The sequence below is a fragment of the Sinohyriopsis cumingii genome, unplaced genomic scaffold, assembly GCF_028554795.1.
Source record: "Sinohyriopsis cumingii isolate HCF-2022 unplaced genomic scaffold, ASM2855479v2 utg000913l, whole genome shotgun sequence".
NCBI classification, from domain to species: Eukaryota; Metazoa; Mollusca; class Bivalvia; order Unionida; family Unionidae; genus Sinohyriopsis; species Sinohyriopsis cumingii.
This window is the reverse complement of record NW_028315943.1, coordinates 2,161,516-2,183,646: the sequence shown is the minus strand read 5'-3', so window position 1 is coordinate 2,183,646 and position 22,131 is coordinate 2,161,516. Positions and strand designations below refer to the sequence as shown.

At 35.0% G+C, this 22,131-nt stretch overlaps 1 protein-coding gene across 1 annotated transcript in view; it reads left to right on the top strand.

Annotated features, from left to right (window-relative positions):
* Nucleotides 1-18,213, top strand: part of LOC149773036 (uncharacterized) — a 100,498-nt gene extending 82,285 nt beyond the window's left edge. Inside the window, exons 14-15 of the mRNA XM_089946828.1 lie at nt 930-1,502; nt 18,106-18,213. Of these exons, the coding sequence (XP_089802954.1) occupies nt 930-1,502; nt 18,106-18,213 (681 nt within the window). The remainder of the gene's footprint in view (nt 1-929; nt 1,503-18,105) is intronic.
* The last annotated feature ends 3,918 nt before the right edge of the window (nt 18,214-22,131 follow it).

Here is a 22,131-nt window from a genome sequence, read left to right as displayed (position 1 = left end):
CACAGTAATATACAAATTCCAGATAATGTGATTCTTTAGGGGAGAATTAAATGAATCAAGACCTGCAAAAACAGCTTTTGTTCTCTCCATAATCTGAAATATTGCAACAAGGCATTCTACATCTTAAAATGATCAAAGTTGCATGTGTTCTTATAGGTCAGACAAAAATATTTCAGTTTCAAAGAGCCATGTGTATTATGCATAAAATTAAAAATTATGAGCTACATAATAGCATCATTAGATCCTGCACTTACAAGTTTATTTATAGGTTTAATTTTAAATCCAAGTACAACTCAGCCCCAGTTTCTTCTACCTATCATTAGTCCAGCAACAAGTGGCATCTGAAAAGTAAGTAGCTGTAAACATATGTTTAGTCTTGTGTTCTATGGCACGGCAACACAGGTAGGCTATTTAGTGCCGACTCAGTTTGAGTAAACTGACTGCCTTGCCCAGGGGGATACCACAGTAGCTGATCCAGGCTGGTCCAGTTTTAAGATTTGAGGTCAAACCTTTCTAGTGGCGAATCCATGATGCTAACCACTGACCCACTGTGACTCCCTGTAGACATGTAATATGTGCATGTACAGAATTAAACCTGACAGATATAAGCAAACAAACCTGTGGTGAAAGGAATTTCTTCAGTGATGGTTGTACTACAAAGCAAATGTAGTGTATTCAAGTAATTGATCAGCTGGTATCCAAGTACTGTATTATGAAGCTTAATGGATGTAATTTGTAATTTGTAAGCTTTATTTAAGCAGTTTTCCAAGTTTCTGACTAGTTTCCTTCTTGTGCCATGTTCATCTGGTATCCAGACCTCATGAATCTGTACATCAATGACAATTCTAATCAAGTTACATAGCAAAAACTCTGTATCCGTGTAAAATATCATTAATACATTTTTTTTAAAAATGAATTTGTATTTTCAGGCAGCTGATTTCTTTCTTGTGCCATGTATGCTTTGCCAGTCATCACCACCAGAAGTTATTTTCCCTGAGGTTAAACCCGAGATGGAGAACTCATCAGTCCTTTGCTTTGTATTTACGGGGAGATATTTGCCATCCCCAATTTTTCACAGGCTCCTTGCTGTCTGTGTTGCAAAATGGCCAATACTCAAGAGGAGGGGAACGAATCAGATCTTCTGTGGCTGTGGCATATTTGAAATCAACCGACATTACAGACTGACTCTGTATTTCAAGAGCTATGTTATTTTTGCAAGAATTACACTAGCAGCAGCCAAGCACCAGACATTGGATGCAAAAGTTTGCATACCTGTCAGAAAATTCATAAATGACAATCTTTCCAAAATTCTTGGAAATCTGAGTCAGAACTTAAAGTTTGAATTGTTCATTCAGTGCCAGTGCCCTCAGTCTATTGGTGACAGTTTGGACAGTATGTTATCTGTAGAAGAGCTAAACAGTGTTGCCAGCTTGCCTTGCCGTTATCATGATGATCACAATGTCGAGTCCCACTCCCTTCTGAAATACTGGTTTCAAAATGAGGTAATTTTTAAATTTCTTCCTCATTGCAGTCTGAGTATAATCAGGGAACTTTTGTAATGCACGTGAAAAGGTCAGATGGTTAATAGCAATTTAAAACATTGTTTCAGTAAATAATAATAGATATACATGTATTGTGAAACTTTAGAGTTTGACATACTGTAGTCCTGAAAGAAAGGGATAAAATATTTGTACCACTTAGTGGTTACAAATGGGTGATGGGTAAACAAGGGAACCAACTAGCACTGTGACAGTAGAAATTAGAGATGAGCTGTACATCTATGGTGAGCCTTAAAAAAGCCTTTCTAAAATGGAGTCACTTATTGCTGATTGAAGATCTTACTAATTATAAGATCAGTTGTATTTAGATTCTGCTCCATCATGATAAATAGAGTGAACAGATTACTAAGTATACTTTGAGAATGACATGAACTGTCCTAACTGACAATATAGAGCTTGTTATGATTTTCATAAACATGCCCAAAGTGTCTCACTTTAGAAGTGCTAATTACTGTTGCAAAATAATAGTCTGTGATGTTGCACATGATCAGCAAAATGACTTCTACCATCATCTTGGCAGTTAATTAAAATTCTGATATCCAATTCTCTATAGATAATGATGAGTAATTGCAGATTGTATCCATACAAAATGGCGGGATGGGGACAATATACATAAAAATACAAATCAAAGAATTAATCAAAGCAACAAAATAATAATGATAATAATCATAAAGACAAAAGCGTAGAGCAGTAAAAATAAACAAAGTGAATAAATCACAGTTATAATAAAAAGGATATGTGATACTGATATTTTTGACATGTGAGGAATAAAGGAATATTGATGGACATCAGATGCCTTTATTTTCACTGGAAAATTTTGTATGGATGATGAGACAGTTCACTAGAGAACTTGGGCTTCCACATTAATTTTCTATCTTTAATACTAACATTCCCAGGTGTGTTCATTGCTTTACTTGATGCAAAAACTTCTCTCTCAAATATTCTCCTCTGTGTTGTTGAAGACTTCCAAGTTTTGAGCATTTGCAATTTGTTTGGTTGTTGTAATTTATCACTGTTACGCTTTGACTGCATAATGCTAATCAGGTCACAAAGTTCAGTTAATATAAGGGCCACTGGATTTAGATTTCCAAATGTACAGGATTCCATAATTTTAAATCATGTCAGCAAGACTTCTGTGGGGCATGCTTTTTTCAGCTCCAGAGACTGGATACAAAGACAGGTTTTGTTATGCAATCAAATAATGGAGAATAAGAATAAATGCATTCTACCACTAAACAAAATATATAATTTTTTCATTACAGAAAACTCTATAAAGGACATTGCTTTGAATGAGGTGATACCATATTAAACCACTTAGTCAGTAAAAGATAAATATGTTTGGGATTAAATACAGTATTTCGAAGCAGAAAATAGTACCAGAACAAAACCATATGCTGTAGAGATCCTGCCTGCTACTCACTTCATTTGATCTTAATGCAACAAGGTTCAGTAACCGACTGCACAACTCTATATCAAGCGCACTTATTTATACTATTTAGAGTCATCATGGTTATCTCTTCATGGCTAAAAGAACATTATGTTTTATCCTACTTGTCAAACACAAAATTATATATATATATATATATATATATATATATATATATATATATATATATATATATATATATATATATATATATATATATATATATAATAATTCTTCTAAAATTATTCTTAGATTACCCCTACTTTTAAGTGCCTGTTGAAAATTTGCAAATGTCTTCATTAGATCAATAAGTTGGACTTCTATTCAGTGGAACCGGGAACAATGCATGATTTTCATCAAAAATGTTAGCAGAGGGTGAGAAAATGATGGATCACAAGTCACTCCAATCAGTGTAATTAAGGAGTCAACATTAGTTATCATAGCTTTGCACATCCCTCCTTTCCTACATGACCTTGCAGAGACATCTGAAGATTGTTGCCAGGACAGTGAGATACTTGTTCTTGCTGTCAGTGGCATTGTCAGTTGAGATTCTCCATTTTTGTACATATGGTCTTGCTAGATCAGAGAAAGGACCTATTGTGGATAGCTCTCCAGGACTAGAGTCCTCATTCACTTGTTTAATCCATACAGTGGTTTCCCAAGATCTAAGGTGTTCATATAATCAGTCATACTCCTTCTTGCCCTACTATCACTAAATGGTGTGGTCTTTAGATTCAGAACAGGAAGCCTAAGGTCACCCTGACCTGATTAAAGAGGGAGATATTCAGCATAGGGTCGAGTCACTTCCTGACCTGCCCAGTCCTCTTCTTACCAACATTTCAGTAGGTAGCAGACTAAGAGGTACTCTAATAATTCTTTCAAAATATTGATAGAAACACAATGTATCTCTGTTTTGTGTGTTTATGAGACATTACCAATTTGTGCATAAAGATGCATTAAATCAAGAAAATTGCCTGTTTATTTGCATTAAGTTCTGATTTACAAATTTGTTTTACTATAATGCCAGATTTGATTGGTTGCTTGTTGGACTCGATAAAGTTCTAATATATAAGCTAGATTTTATTCTCCTGATCACAATATCACCACATACCTATGAGGACTCATAAATGGTGATGACTGGAAAAATGAATGAAAGTTTTCACATCTATGAAGTTCATTGGCATTAGGACACAATCACTGCAAAGGTGTATGCCATGGAAAATATGAAGACAGTGGCAGAAAATGCCATTATGAATACTGTAAATCACATTTTCCCATATTACTAATTGTTTCTTTATGTGCTTGACCGTGTCTTTCATGTGGTATTGGAGTAATGTTGCATAATCAGCTTTGCTGAACATGCGGATCTATTCGCAAATATTATCTCATGCACAGGCAAAGACTCATCGATCCTATGATGTAGAAAGATGTGATGAGCATTGAGAAAAAAGATACAGAAGTCAATGAAATAATAGCCAGGATTTAATCAATTGTAGATTCTGACCCTGGTTTAGTACAGTCAGTACTACAATCAGTTAGCTCAAGCAAGTTGCATGAGAGTGTGAGATACAATACCAAGTGTTATGATGAAAAGCAAGGTACTTGTAATGTTGAAACTTTCTGCAGATGTGCCACATTGACCATGAAGCAACTTCATGAAATAGCACAGTATTACATCAAGAATTCTGCTTGAGCCAAGCGGGCAATAATAGCAAAGGTGGTTGGTGATTAACAAGAGTCTCACCACCCTATTGCAGCTGTTATCACCACTGATGCTGCCACAAAATCATGGCAGTTCCAAGTTCCCAAGTTTGAGTTTTGTAAATGTCATGATTGTGATTTACATGATTATCGGGTAATTATCCAGATGGAAGACATGTTGAAACTTCTTTCAAAGATGTGTCCTGGAATTAAATTAACATCTCAGTGCACAGGCAACTCCACATTTAGATGTAGAATTTTCTCCATGTGAATTTGATTATGCTACTTAACCATGACAGTGATGATGCATTACAAATTACAAACTGATGGATTCATAGCAATGCTTTTGTGATCCTGACAGCAAGACCATTAATGTATGAAATCACAAATCTTTTGCGGGGATTCTCAAGACATTGGAAAAATTCACCAATGCAAGGTTAGGATGGAAGTTCAATATATATTTCCCTGTTAGATCCTTTGTGCAGGTCAAGTTACATTCCTTTTGCCAGATTCTGCAGCAATCTGTAATCAATGTGAAAAATGATGACAATTGATGTTTTGAATGGGCGCTTATATTTGTGCTGTATCCTGTGAACAGTGATAAAGACAAACCTCAAAATTACCAACAACATCTAGGTGAACATAAGTTTGGCAACATAGAATTTCCAATACAAGTGTTTGACTTCAGTAAGTTTGAATGGTTTAATCCTGACATCGCCATCAATGTATTTGTATGGAATAAAGTCCAGCAACTGATTTGAAATCCACAGCGAGAAGTATTTGGTACAATATTGATATGTTATTGTTGCATAGTCCAGAGTCATGGTATCATTACATGTTGATGAAAGATTTTCCACGAATGGTATACTGGCACAGTACGTTTGGGGGTAGGAAATTTCCATGCAGATGTTGCATGCATGTATTTAGCACTCGACAACTGCTCATGGACCATGACTTTCACTATGGTTGAATTGGCCAAAATCTTCAATAGAAGCCAGTTCCCTTGAAGAACATTCTGAAATTCACTACAGTGCTACAGAAGAAGAAAGTCCCATAATTTACATGGACTTAAAAATACATCATAAGTAGCTGAACAAGTGCTCTGCAGGTTTTACTACACTGTAGTGTTATTGCCACTGATACTGTGCACAAAAGCATAACAGTTGCAAGGCCCCGAGTTTGAGTTTTATAAATGTCATAGTTGTGATTTAAAAGATTATTAGGTAATTATCCTGATCAAATACAAGCCAGGTAAAGATGTGTTGAAACTTCTTTCAGAGATGTGTCTTGGAATGACATCAACATTACAGCACACAGGCACCTCCATGGTTAAGATGGAGAGATTGAGCCACCAATGTTGTGCATTGCCAGGACTTGAATGAGGTGTTTCTTAAATTGCTCAAAGTTATGACAACAGTTTTTCTTGCCTGTGGACATGATTATGACCAGCAGTGAAATTCACAAGTTTTCCATGGCCACTCATTGCTGGATCTGTGATGGTGTATTTGTCTTCACCAAGGAAAATGTACATGTTCACTGTCACATCACTGGCATGTATAGAATGGTTACACACAGTGTATGGAATCTATAGTTGCAAATTTACCACAGGGAAATAAAATTCCTTGTTGTGCTGCATCACCTGTGTGGGCATGATGGTCATCTGATCATGCAAGGAGTTGCAGCAGTATTACAGGTGCCAATAAGCATAATCCCCAATATGGAAAAATAAATGTCAACTGCAGTTCACTAACTCATTGCAGTTTGTTACTTCTAGCCCCAATAAATATACAATCATTCATCAGTGCAGTGGTGCTGCTGATAGAACAGTCGGTCTACTTATCCCCAAGCATACATGAGCAGATGGGACAGTTTTGTAGAAACTAAGCTGCCACCAATTGATGCTTTCCATTCATTATTGTTTCATGAATGTATTACCTCTATATGCAAACAATGTCTGTTCCACAATTGTTGTTAAAACCTTGTATTTGAGAACAGATGTACCGTATTTACTGTATATGTTGGGACACCGTATTTGTTGGGACACATAAATTAATTTTAAAAGTAATTTTTTTTTGCACTGTTTGTTCTGGGACACCTTTTAAATCAATCAAAAATTACATGTCGAAAAATGCACTCCAACTGAAACTTTATTTTAAAAAATATAAAACTGTACTTGAGATAAAATTCTTTAATCCACTGCAGCAGCATCTCATCAACACAACCCTTCTGCACATGTATGATCCATTCTTTCAGTACATGAATATTTTTTTAGTTTTCTCACACCATGAAATATTGTTAGAGGCAACACATCACCTGAAGCGGAAACTGCAAGGACAAAAGTCAGATTTTTTCAAATCTGCACTAGTCTTGCTAATTCTCACACTTTTGACCCCCATCTTATCGTCAGTCAATCCAGAAATGCAATCAAAGTACACTAGAGTTTCACCATGTTAATGATCGTATTGTCAGTGAAATGATCTGTTTCTCTTCTGGCCTTCACGAATTCATCACGTGATTTTATTTTCTCCAAATCTTCTGGGTGATGCTGGGTCATCGATGTTCATGCACGAAGCACTATATTGTGTCACTTTCAAAATGGTTCCATTGTTTCACTTTATTTAAAAAAAAATTCATGAATACCAGTGAAAAGGAACAAAAGTTAGCTTCCATATCTCAGCCGTCTTTGTATATTCAAAAATAAAAAATAAAAAATTGGCACACTTAAAAGACTCCATAGTCAGCTTCGGAGGTCAGCTTGCTTTGTATTGATAACCTTTAAAAAAAATCTGGCTTCAGAGTTCAAAGTTGGCTTCCGAGGTTGGCTTGCTTTGTGATAAAAATAACCTTTGTCTTTGATGTCCTGTCAGTAAGTTCAAAGAAGAAGTTTACTGCTGACTGCCAGTTGTGTTTATTTACAACCAGGGCTTCTATGTGCTTGTCATCTGTAGTAATAATTAATACAAAAGTGCATTGATGTCTGCTGGTAAATAGTAGTGATACTTTTGTAACCTGCGTTGGCGAAAAGATTGTCACTTGCACTCAAGTGAATGTATTTTCAAATACTGATTTTTATTTGCAAGATACTGTCATACAGTAGACCTGGATATATTTCAATCTTGGCTATTTTGCATCTAACACCATGTCATGCGTGAATGGCAGTTGTCTTCAGTATATCGGTTGATTATTTCCCTCTTGTTTGTGAAATCGTTTGCTTTTCTTCTGGCTTTCATGAATTCATCACATTTTATTTTATCCAAATATTCTGGGTGATGCTGGGTCATTGACATCTGTGCACAAAGCACTATATTGTGTCACTTTAAAATTTGTTCCATTGTTTCAATTTATTTTCAAAATTTCTGTGAATACAGGTGAAAAGGAACCCAAGTTTGCTTCCATATCTCAGCTGTCTTTGTAGATTCAAAAAAAAATTTAAAAAAGTCAGCTCACTTCACAGAATTCATAGTCAGCTTCCAATGTCGGCTTGCTTTGCAATAAAATAACCTTAAATTTTGTATTGATATCCTTTACAAAAAAAAGTAACCAAAGTTGACTTCTGAGATCAGCTTGCTTTGTAATAAAAATAACCTTTTGTCTTTGATGTCCTGTTGGTAGGTTCAAAGAAGGAGTTAACTGTTCGCTGCCAGTTGTGTTTATTCACCACTAGGGTTTCTTTGTGCTTGGCATCTGTGGTATAATAATAATAATAATAATAATAATAATAATGACCTTATTTAAAGAGGGTAACACAATTAGCTAAAAACTAATCTACCTGAGCCCTCATACAAAGGAATTTATTTATTTAAGCTTCATCTGGTTACAATTAATACAAAGGAGCACTGATGTCTGGAGGTAAATAGTAAGGATAATTTTGTAACCCAAGCTGGTGAAAAGATTGTCACTTGCACTTAAGTGAATGTGTTTTCAAATGATAATTTTTATTTGTGACATACTGTCATACAGTAGACCTGGATATAATTCAATCTTGATTATTTTGCACCCAACACCATGTCATGCGTGAATGGCGTCTTCTAGATATCTGTTGACTATTTCCCTCTTGTTTGTGATTTTGTCGGATAACATGTTCAAACCTTTGAGCACAACCACACACAATTGTTTCTCAATGTTCATGTCAGTGAACAGCGTGGTGTGTAGTATCAGATATAATTGATACATGCTACAGTATGGAAGCCTACGCTACTTACATGGATTTCGTGGATATATTTTATTCTTTAATGCTCATGTTGAAAAAAGGATTAAATGATAACAACACAAGGTTAGTTACTTTCTTTTTATTGTCAATTTAGCATTTTTTTAATCTATTTTATTGCATCATATATTTAGATTTTAACGACTTGTATAAATTGTCACTGATGCAGTGCTTGCCTGTTGGTGGATTTGAATTGATTAATCCTGTTCACATAGACATGGAAAAATATGACAAAAACAGCCATATTGGATACTTATTTTCAGTTGACCTGGAGTACCCAGACAATCTTTATAGCAGCCACAATAATTATCCTTTGGTCCCTGAAGTGTTGTTGGTGCCACAGGTTTGGTTATCCCTGTATCAGTTGGATTATAAGTGACAATGGCAGCAGTTTCACAGAGTGTATGAAGCTAGTATGAACCTGCACAAGAAAGTTAATTATATAGTCTATCTATGAAACCTAGTTATATTTATGGCAGGGGGTGTGTGTGTGTTTGTAAAGTTTACCCGAGGCACTGCGATTTCACCGTGTGTGGATGACCTCTTACATTCAGATGAAAATGAATCTGATAACAGTCATGTTAAATGACTTTGAAATGACTTTCTGAAACTAATGAACAATGCATTATTTGGCAAAATTATAGAAAATGTACAAGAACAAATCATAGCTGACCTTGTATGTGATAGTGGACAAACCAATCCAACAAGGCTCAATGTGGATCCAGTGTTTGAGTCCCAGAAGAGCTTTGACTCATTGCTGTACACAGTAAAATAATCTAAATTAAAGCTGACAAAGCCAGTCAATGTTGGCATGTCTGTGCTGAATGTATCCATACTACTAATGTACGACTTTTATTATGATGAGATCAAACTGCAATCTAGTAATGGCATGAAGATGTTGTACATGGGCATAGACTCACTGGTGCACATCAAAATCAATGATGTGTACACAGATATGGCTTACCCAATCTGAAAAATAAATTTGATACCAATGAGTATCAGCAAGACCACCTAGTTTTCAGCAGTATGTTCATAGATACGTGTTCAGGCAAGCCTGTTGAGGAATAGGTGGGACTGTAACCCAAAATGTGTTCAGTTATGGTTGGTGGCTCCAAAAGCATCCAGAAGGCAAAAGGAATTCAATGTGTGATTGTACAAAAGGATCTACGGCACGAGATGTATGTGAAATGTCTTCACAAATGATGTGAAATAGCACACACAACAAATATTGTCTGGTCAAAGAAACATCATATGGCTGTGTATCTTTGCATCAAGGTAAGTTTATCCCTGCTTGATAACAAACAGTGGATTAACTCTAATGGAAACACTACTTATGCATACAAGCATGCACAGATCTAAAAAAATGAATCCTGGCAGTAGATCTACATCCACGAGAACAATTTGTAGCCCATCTCAGATGAATGCTATGCTTGGTGGACTTTGTCCCACCAAATGGTGATGTGTTTGCCGCTTTGGAGTACAAGTCTTGTCGGAGATTGTAAATACATCAATGAACCATACAGGGTCAGTAGAATGACATTGTCCACCTTTTAACACCCCCGTTGCCTACATTTAAAAAATTAAATTTTTTACAAGTTTGTCTAATGTTGGTGGTTGTGAAATCAATATGTATGTAACAGTGACAGACTTCTTCCAAATTGCCTCAGCAGGTTTTCATCCAATCATGCAAGTGTTTTCATTATTTAAAGCTTCAGTGACTATGGAAGTCATGTTACCCACTTTTGAGACCACTGTGATCTGGATCTGTGACCTGCTCATACTGGTGTCAGAATAAACATTGTGCAAGTGTACAGTTAAATCATTCCACAATAGTCAAGTCATAATGTATGGTAAAATGTCCAACATGAACCTGCACCTTATATTTTGTTAAAAACACAGCAACAGCTCCAAGAAATTCTTTGCAGTCAATGTGTATAAATACATTTAAATGCATATGCAATATTTGCAGAGTTTTAGACATCAATGGTTCTACTTAAGTGCATATGCTGTCAGCATCTAAAATAGTTAACAAATACTTGTATGTGTGTCCTTGTACCCAGCCATATTGAAGAAACAATAGATCATCCTGATGAACTTCATTTGGTGTTCTTGCATCAAACCATCCACAGGAAATCTTTCTTGGTGTGAGTTGGTAAATCCACCACAATGATAGTTTGGCCAAAGTAACCCCATTAGTGATTTTTGTGGTGTTTGCTAACTTCCAATGGCAGTTTCGACTTTCCAATAATTGCTCCAACTGTAGTACATAGGGCTAGTTTTTTCTCTAAGTATAGGGTTAATAACCTTCAAGTCGTGGAAGAAATTTATATTGGCCCATTGACACAGAGATATTGTTTGAAGTCTTATAGGCAACATCATGTCAATAATATGCAGCATGAAAATGATTTATTGGAGCTTCCCCAAACTTTGGTTGGTTGTTAAAATTATGTCATATCCAATCATGTTCCAGAACCCACAGCATTTGTACCTAGGTCCTAGAGGGAGACATAGATGTTTTCCACCAGGATATTTGCTCCATGGTGTCCTGGGTAGCTTCATTAATGCAGCAACATTACTATTGGTGACTTTTTAGTAACATTACTATTGGTGACTTTTTAACAACATTACTATTGGTGACTTTTTAACAATATTACTATTGGTGACTTTTTAACAAAATTACTATTGGTGACTTTTTATACCCACATTTGAGTCCACTGGTGGATCTGGAAGGTCCTACATAATTAATGTAAACTTCTTTGCTCCACATCTAACACAAGTTCCAGTGATTTCAGCTTGACTATTTGTTTGAACCCATGTTGTGCGATATGAGTTTTCATGCATCGTCATGCACAAAATGAAGGCATGACTGCATTATACAGCAATTTATAATTAATGCAATATGATGAAAAAGGAAATTAACTATTTTGAATTTTCTGTTCAAGCAAAAGCCTAGACTACCCAAGCATGGTGACATGCTTCCAAACTCATTTGACACATTCAACATTGGCCCAGCCTGATCCGGGAAAACCCAACTTTTGTTGAGTCTAATTATTTGATGGTTAACATGGAATCACTTGTACGTGATTGGACCATCAGAAAATGCCCATGTTATGGTCTACTCAAGGATTTCGCAGAGGTGCTTCAGTCATCAGAGACACTGTAGTCATCAACATTTAATTTATTTTCCACAATCAGTGAAGCCCCTAACTTTGATGACCTTGATTCAAGCTAGAATAATCATTGTGTATCTCATGATTTGATGCTTGAACACCAAGACAACCCCGCAAGGATATTTTCCCGAGGTAGACACAAGAACACAGATGTTATCTATGTGATTCAGTGATATGCACACATGCCTAAAGTAATCCAAAACAACTGTTAAAATGCTGATATTTTGTTGCACTAACATGCATGATCTTGCAAACATTCATTGGACTTTGTTTGCCAAATGACAACTGATGGGATGAGTTTTGGAATGTTTGCATTGGTTACATTGGACCCATATAGTTTCTGCACAATTGATTTGACCAGAATATTGAGCCAAAGCTCTGCCAGTTAGGACATGACAATTTAAATGATTTTGAGAAACAGGTCAAAGTCTGTCAGTAATACCTAATAGCATTTTATGAGGAGTGAGGCCACAAAGCTGCTCACAAAGATTCATAATGTTATAGCTAAGCATAAGTGTGTCAGATGTGTTACAGTCGAGGCAAATGTAGAAGATCTCAGAAAGGGCTTCAAATAAACATTTGCACCACTGCTCAAGCCCACATGTGAAACCAAAGAAGAGGTAAACAATGTTATATAAACCACCATGGTGATGGTGGGTTGCCCAAGAATGACTTCACATACCCTGAAATGTTTCATGTATTAATGCATGAACATATTGATGACACCAATAATGAATTTCTATCTCATCAACAAAACCAGAATTTGATGGTGAATTTTTTCTACACTAATCACCACGGAGCAATCTGCGCAGATGTCCGAATATTCAGTCATAGCCATTTAGCTGTTTTAACTTGAAAAACTCACTTGTTCTTTTGGCAGATGGTGGTGCAAACTGGAGTGTTGTTGGGCTTCCAATGGTCATATATGAGGTTGAATCAATATATAATGAGCTCCAGCTGAGTATCACGTTGTTGACTGGTAAAGGCTGACATACTTGTATGCATACACCAACCCGCACTCTGTTCTGGCATGCCGATAAAATCTCCAACATACGCAGGTGTTATTAACCAATCATTATTGAAATCAGTTCTCAGCTGATTAATGAGATTTCCATGGATCAATAAATCATACACATGGGATACAGTATCATGCCAAAAATTTTCAAGATTACCACAAAGATTCAGGTGAATTTGACTTGTGATCAAACAAGTAGTAGTTCTGAAGCCACAGCCTCAGCAACGCAAGTGTAACAAGGTTATATGTTATTTAGGTTTGCCTGACTGGGGCCACTGGTGATTGATATCAATTACTTATGCAGTGCCCGTGTATCTTCTATGTCATAATGGTCAGTTGGGATATATTTGTTTTACCTTTGTGAAACAGGACTGGCACAAGTTTGACCTACATGGGGAAACCTTGAAAATTGTAAATTAGATATGGACCTGATATTTTTATACAGTGACAGTTGTACATGGACATGTGATATTAGTGTGTGTTGTCAACTGGGGAAAACATTTCATAACATTACGAAAATGGCTCTATGTGAATTGTTTTCGAGGAATTGTTCACAGAAGCATCAAAGTTGCTCACAATCCTGAACTTGTTTGCTCCACTGAATGCTAAACTAGTAACGATGAGTCATTGATGGCAATAAAAGAGTTGAAGAATCCAGGATTCCAAGCAGTTCATTATTTTTTTTGATTTTTTTAGCACAACCAAAGGCAGAAAAATCATTAATGAAGCCACTCATTGGTGTATAGCGATTCAGTGATTGCAAATCAAGTGATGGAAAGTGGATTGTCTTGCAAAAGTTATTAGATGAAACCAGTAATATAAAAGTAAAAATAATAGTGAAAGTCCAGTATACACCTGATTCCACGTGGGACAAGGATAGCACCAGTGAGGGTTGATCACAGTGCCACAGATTCCAGTATTATTTGTATCCAGTTAGGGAGATCAGGCCATTAAGAGTGGAACTACAAGTGCAGGACACATCTTGGTATATTTTTCCATGTGAAGTCTTCTTGAAAATTGAAGGTAAACTGGTACAGGACAATGATACTAAGTTTGGAGCTGTTAACAATGGTATTATGGTGTTGTTTGACAGCACACGTTATTCCATAAACTTAAAGTAAATTGAAGGTAAACTGGTACAGGACAATGATACTAAGTTTGGAGCTGTTAATAATGGTATTATGGTGTTGTTTGACAGCACACGTTATTCCATCAACTTAAAGGAAATTGAAGCAATTCTTTAAAACATTGCCATGCCAGGACTCACCAGATACAGTGAAAATTATGCAGAGTCTACTAGCCCATGTATGTTGTTTTATAAGGATTCATTCGAACATGCAGATCATAAATCGTATACTACTGCATGACCTCAAAATCATTCCAGCAACACTAATGCAGACATACAAGCTGTAGTTCTTGGTGCCAGCAACAGTTTAAAACTTGAACTTTTTCAGCGTCAACAACTGCTTCATTTTTGTTCATTAATGTTTTCTGGTGTGATTCCTCTCAGCCACATATTTAGTTTTGGTGAGATGTTCACACGGTTTTTTCGGAGCCAAATACATGGTTATGTTAACCTGTAAGGGACTACCAACAATGCCATATGGCATTATGGAATGGCCACTGCTGGTAAAGTTGACTTATTACCATATACATTATTGATTACTATGCTTAGCCTTCACTGATCATAGCATTTACTTGTCATTTTTTAGTTTTGGCTCACACCAGTCTGTCATTACTCACTCATACCAAATACTTGTTGCGAATCATTGTTCAGGTTGATTTTGCATGGCAAGTAACTATGAAACATAGCCTCAAAATAAATGTTGATGGAATATGAAGATGTAACTCAGGCTGCCATTTGAGCCCATTACATAATGTGATGCTGTTACAATAATTTTCACGTGGGCAAAATCATTGCCATAAGTAATCGGAGATGAAATTCAGTTCAGTGGATTTATCTGGATGTATACTTAACCATCACTGGCATTTGTTCTTAAGATTCGATTTATCCTTACATATACATGATGGATTCTAAACGTGTTGATGAGGTTGCCCAATTGGATAGGTTGACTGGTGATGCAAATATCAGTGGTGATTTTCCTCCACTTGTCAATGAATATCTGCATCAGAATTGTATTACCAAACCCTTGTACACACTGCAATATAATCTTTTACTGGCTTAAATGGAAATCAACAGTTGGGACCACCTTGATGTCCTAATACCAACTTGAAACCAGCTTGGTGTTAATAGCATTGTGACCCAGGTGCATGTTTGTTATGAATGATTGAGTGAATGAGTGAGTAGATCCTCAGAGGTACAAACATAAAACATTTGAAGCCAAACAAAGCTGTGATAAAATCACCCAAGAGACTCATGAAATCCAAATGGATTGGTGTGGTTGTAGATGCTGTTTGCAGAATCGCCATGGCAACTACTATTGGTCTGACTGTAGCAGGAGTTGCAGCAACAGCAACTTTTATGGAGCCATATCAGTATTAACCAGTGTGACTGTTGGCACTGTTAAAATCTCACTACGAGTGCATTTATGAATATGTGTGAATTTCTAGCATTGTCACAAAGCACTTGCAATACACTTAGTTAACTCTTCTTGATAGCATTGCATAATTAGCATGACAGAGTTGGAGACTGTTGGTGGAGATGGATAATCATTGATGACTTCATGCACAGATACAGAACCGAGGCATTAGTGACCCATAACATGTGATTGTTTTACAGGCAGTGAAAATCACGTAACTGTTTGCCAGTGAACTGAGAACTTCACTTGTATTATAGTTTCTGAATTAGAAACCTTGATTATCACTCTTATAATTTTGTGATCGCGTGATTGACAGTAGTAGTAAAGTGGTAATTGTTTTTTTTTAGTTACAGATCTAGGTTGAAGCCTTCTACCTCACGTGACTATCATCTGGCATAGTCACCTCATGATAACCTTTTATATGTGGTTTTATGCAGACTCACATGTATGCTTGTGTAATGTGATGACAGAGTTATGGGGGATAGAAGGATTTGACCTGTATCAGCATCAAAAATACAAAACTTTTACAAACATAGCACTAATCCCATGATTCTATTCCCAGATCTATCTTACTGGTTACAAAGAAAGTAGGAAAATTTTGTCTTGCTATCTATCTTTCTCCATTATACACATTAATATGGAAGACTGCTTCAAGACGGAAGCATCAGCCTCAGACAGGAAGGTCATGAAGGTGAATAGCTGGGCTCTATGGACTATCAAGATGCTTACCTACACATCCTCATCTTCCAGTCCCACAGTGCTTCTGTCCAAGCAAGGAAGTTTTCAATTTAAGGCTCCTCCCTTCTGTCTAGCTTCTTCACCCAGAGCCTTTACCAGGATGATAGTAGTAATATCTGATGATTAAAATTGTTGTTCCTGCCCATCATATAGTATTTCAACAACTAGTTGATATACAGGATTCTCAGAAACATCATACTAAGAAACCTGCCACTTCATTCAAAATACTTTACTGGGATTAATCCATAACTTGGAGGTCAGATCTGATTCTTTATCAGAAGTCAATTTGAAAATCTTCTTGTGACTTTTTGTCTAGGATTGATGGTTATATTATTATGACTCTATGGTCTTAAAATAAGTAATAAAAATAGTGTGAACCAACAAGTTTTGTAAAATCAACAAATAATGTATTTCCCTAGAATACAAACTGAAAAATGTAAAAGAACTTAGTTTTGCGAAATAAATCCCAAATAAAGCTAGAATTTTGAACAAAAGTCCTAATGATTACTGTTCTGAACAAACTTTAGTGATATTCCAAATTAAATCCAATGCAGAAAGTGTTTATGTGCCTATGGTGGCCTGTGTCATGGTGATGTGCCAACAGTCTTTTGTTGAATCACAATAATACAATCCAAGAATATATCCTTATCTGAATTTTACTATAATTCCCAGTTATTGTCTCTTTCCAAGACTATAATATTAGACAATGAGCACTTTTATTTTCAGTGAATAAATAGTTTGAAAAAAATTACAGCTCAAATGAAATGGACATAACAGTAATAAAACTGGTTCTGCTCTGAAACCTGTGATATGGAACATTTGGTTTTATCCACAGACTTTTAGATTGAATCATTTCCAGTAAATGTCCATGTTTAATTGTAAATTCAATGATAATGTTATGCTATTTATAAAGCAACCTATTTAAATTGGTACTTTTTTTCAGAACAGGGTACATCTTCATGTGAATAGTGTCTTTAAAAGATATATGTGGAGCAATTTGGTTGTTTCTATCAATGTTGCAAATCAGGTGTATAATGTAATTATTGGGTATGTTGTTAATTACTAATAAAGCTGACATATGAACAACGATACCAGGTAGATCATGTTATTCTGACATTGAATTATAGTACTTACTGTCTTAAGCTTGCAAAAAATCATGGTATGCTTGTCATAATAATAATAATAATAATGACCTTATTTAAAGAGGGTAACACAATTAACTAAAAACTAATCTACCTTGAGGCCTTCATACAAAGGAATTCATTTATTTAAGCTGCATCTCTGAAGCCACTGGATATATTGGGTTTGGAAGAAGGAAATAGAGTGGGCATTTCTAATCTCAAATGGAATACTATTCCAGAGCAGAGTTCCAGAGTATTGGAAACGTTTTTTAAATTCATGAATTCGAGTTTACCAGTGGGTTATCTCCAGCAGATATAGATTGAATTTATCTTGGTCTTCATAACTGCTGATCAGCAGTGTAATTAGGGATTCTACTTGTAGTGAAATATGTTTTGTTTTAATAGACCAATACCTGCCTTTTTTCCTCCCTCACAGAACAGACAAATATCACTAGTACCCTTTGCAAGTTAAAAATATTGCCAATTGTTTACACCATAATTACAAGCTTAGAATTATTCGAGGTTTATTGATATTTAAATAGATTTAGGTTGTTTGAAATAAATAATTCAAAGAATAATAAGAAGAATGAATGATGAATTTGAAATTATTTTTTAAAAATCCTTTTAGGAACATCATTCAGAGGATGCATGTAAGTATATGAATTTGCATGCCTTAGCAAAGCAATGGTTTGCTAGACTAACTTTCAGAATCGTCCTCTTCTCTATACAAGTGTAAACTTCATTAGATTATATTGTTATTTCTTTCAGTCCTGTCCAGCTCACATGACTATAAAGGCAGTGAGCTAATAGTATTGCCTGGCATATATCATGGATTTTAATTACCCGTCATCTCTTAACATTTGATATTTTTGATTTTTAACAAACACTGGACTAATTTTAATCTTATTTTAGTTGAAGCATACTTGTATCAGTCCCCTCTACCTCCAGTATGGCTGCCATTGCTTGTAATGAAAAGCCTTATAATGCCTTCTTCTAAAAACTTCTAAAGCCCAAATATTTTAGCAAACATTAATAGAAGACATTCTGGGCATAAAGTCCATCCATCCATTTCTGGCACAATATCATTTCTTCAGCCAGATAGACCTGTAACAAACTTTTGAACTCCTTGCATTTGGAGAACATAAGAATTATTTTGATTTTGGGGTCAAAATGTGAAGGTAAAGGTTACTGACTGGAAGAAATAAGGGTCTGAACAGACATTTTATTTGTTAACCATATACCTTCACCAAACTTTGTGGATAACTTGCAGGTTGTGTAAGAAAATAAATATTGATTTTAGGGTCAGAAGGCCAGAAGTTGACTGACAGTGGCTAAAAGAAGAAAATAGGATTTTACTTGATAACTTTACTTCTAGACCTAGGGTTGTGCACGGCTTGTACATAAGGCTTGGAAGAGTCCTATTTATTTCAAGGTGAAATTTTAGGTCAAAGATCCAGGTCAATAGTTGCCAAGAAATGGGTTTTCATATCTCTCTTGTTGGAGCCCTGAGTTGCCAAGTGGTCTAAAGTGTTCACCATTACAGATCACTGCTGTTTCATCTCTGTCTGCGTGTCTCAGTCTCGGGCTTGGCCAATGTGGATATGTGAGAAAGCTAGCTGGTAGCTTCTCGTGGGTCGGGGGTTCCACTCAGACCTCCAGTGTAGTTGCTGTTGTGACCATCTTGAAACATTTGTTATTGCTACCTCACCGTGATGGATGGCCATCACTACCTACAGTTTCTCTGTTTCTTGGTCCTGAATGTAAATAGTCAGTAAATGTGCCTGTCTCAACATTTTCTAATATTTTTGAAATCCTAAAAACCTTTCTGAAACAGACAAAGCATAATAATTCAAATAATGTTAATTTGTCTTAAAAAGTGTCATGTACTGTGATTAAAACTCCGAGAAAAAGCAAAAAGACACCCTGTAGAAAATGCAAAAAAAAAACAATGGGGATCTATTTTTTGGACAAGACAAGCTACAGTCATAGATGTAAGTGAGGTAAAAAGCTTGTTTTGGGTAGCATTGATAACAGTATTAATATAAATACTTTACTTCTTTTTCTTCTTTGCTAGCAATATTGATTTGTTTAGTTTATCTTTAGGTATGATGCCACAAAATACTCTTTAGCTTTGATTGAATTTTATGTCATTTTGCGATTATATCTGATCTGAATCAGGCAGGAATCCCATAGCATCAGATCATTTTAATATTTTTATATTGCTCAGATTTGTTTAAATTTTTTCAAAAACTTTAAGATCTATCCAATATAATTTGCACACCCTCATTGTCTAATTCACTTTCTTTTTTGTACTATTCCAAAATTTAGTGCTATCCAGCAGTATTTGAAGATTTTGTGGAAAAATACAAATTCCTTAATGTGTAGTGTAATGTGCATTTTCATCATGACCTAATTGCAAATGAACTGTAACTATGGAAACATACCACATTATATATCTTCATGGATATGTGCATGCTTGCATACACATAAAGATGCCAACATCTATATATGCATACAAATATGCAAGTATCAGAACATCCTAACCAATGGGAACATAGAAATTTTAATAGTTTTTAATTTATTTTGTTTTCTGTAACAATATTAATATGTTTTGCATATATTTAATTATAATAAAGGAATATAATCTCAGTATCTTTCATTGATTTTTATAGCATTTTGTGATGTTGTCCAGTAAACATAATCCTAATTAGCCATTGGAATTTCATCAGCATTGATACTTGATGTTTTCATTGTTCAGATCCTGTTTGAATATATTTCCAAAGTAACGTAAAGTCCAGGAGAATATAATGCTATTTTCGTAAATTAGTTAAAAAGAGCAATAACCAGACATTCATAACAAAATACACATCTTTAGGGATGGAGACACATAAACATTATTACAATGTACATAAATTTCATACATGCATACAACTATCAGCATATCATAGTTTATGGGAACAGGTTTCTTAAAATTCTTGCAAACAAATATATTATTATAGAAAATATACCTACAAAATACACTTGATGCAAGTTCTCCATTACAACACATTATATCATCATGTTCCAGTCTGTACTGATGTTCATCAATTGTATCATATTATTGATTTTTTTGTTTGTATTTTGTCTTTTCATCATATTCTTCACAAAACAGTTGGTAAGTATTTTTTCATTACTTTTCTACAACTTTCTCCAAACAATCATCATAGCAAGAGAACAAAAGTGTAGAAAATCATTTTTTTGCTCCCTTGACCATGCTTTGTTGTGTAAAACAATTTCTGAGAGAAAAAAGAAGAAGGAAATGGCAAAGAATGTTGAGGGAAGTATGGATCTTATTTTTTTGTAGAGAATATATAGGTGCCTTTGATAGTAATGTTGACTTTTTTATTGTTGAGATTCTGTTTTGGTATGAAGTCTTGTAAAATTATTTATTGTATAATTCATTTTCTTATTTTATTTGTCATAATTTCCATAAATTGAGTGCTATGCAGCAGTATGTGAAGACCTTGTGGAAATATCTTAATTCAGTTTTTACAACATGACATGCATTTTCATCCTTAGTTGAGAATGAGTAATAAGGAATTCATTCCAAAATTCATATCTTCATAGATTGATAATTCGAAAGAGACACATAAACATCGATACATACATTCATACAAATTTCAGCTGGTCTATTGTGGTGAGTTTGTTATAATACATACAAATAAATATAGTGAAAGAAGTATAGCCATAAATAGCTTGTTCATTGTTAGGAAGGAAGTATGTTATATTTTTTAAGTGGATATACCTATGATGTAAAGCTCATGCACTTTTCCATTGCAAGACATTATCTCATTATGTTCCTATCTGTACTGATGTTAATCAGTTGTATCATATTGATTGTGTTGTATTTCTTCTTTTTTAACCATATCCTTCATAAAATGGCTAGTAAGTGTTACATCAATACATTGTCTTTTATTTACTCCAAACAGTCATCATAGCAACAGACAAAAGGAGTAGAAAATCATTTTTTCTTTCATTGACCATGTTTGTGTGTGTAATTGAATCCTTGGAAGAAAGTGTAAGAAGGAAACTAAACAAAATTTTTTAAAGAAGTAAGAATGGATCTTTATTATCTGGTAGAGAACATATGCTAGAGTCAGAGATTGGAGTCAGGTGATAAAGAAAATACAGATGTCTCGGAGAGTAATAGTGTTATGTTGGAGAGTAATATTGTTATGTTGGAGAGTAATATTGTTGTGTTGGAGACTAATATTGTTGTGTTGGAGAGTAATATTGTTGTGTTGGAGAGTAATATTGATAATTTTTCTTTCTGTAACAATATTTTACTATTGTTTTATTTTTTGTTATAATACAGCAGTGCAATCTCTAACTTTCATTTAATTTGATATCAGTTTGTGATGATGTCCAGTAAACATGATCCTGATAAAGCTTTGGATTTTCATCAATACTGAATAATTGATTTATAATTCTACATATTCAATTTTACTATGAAGCCTTTATGTACACATAATGATCTATTATATAAGTCATTTTCTTATTTTATTTGCCTAATTTTATAATTTCCAAACACTGAGTGCCCTGCATGACTGTATGAAGACTTTGTGGAACTAGATTCATTCATTCGTGAACATAACATGGATTTTCATGATACATT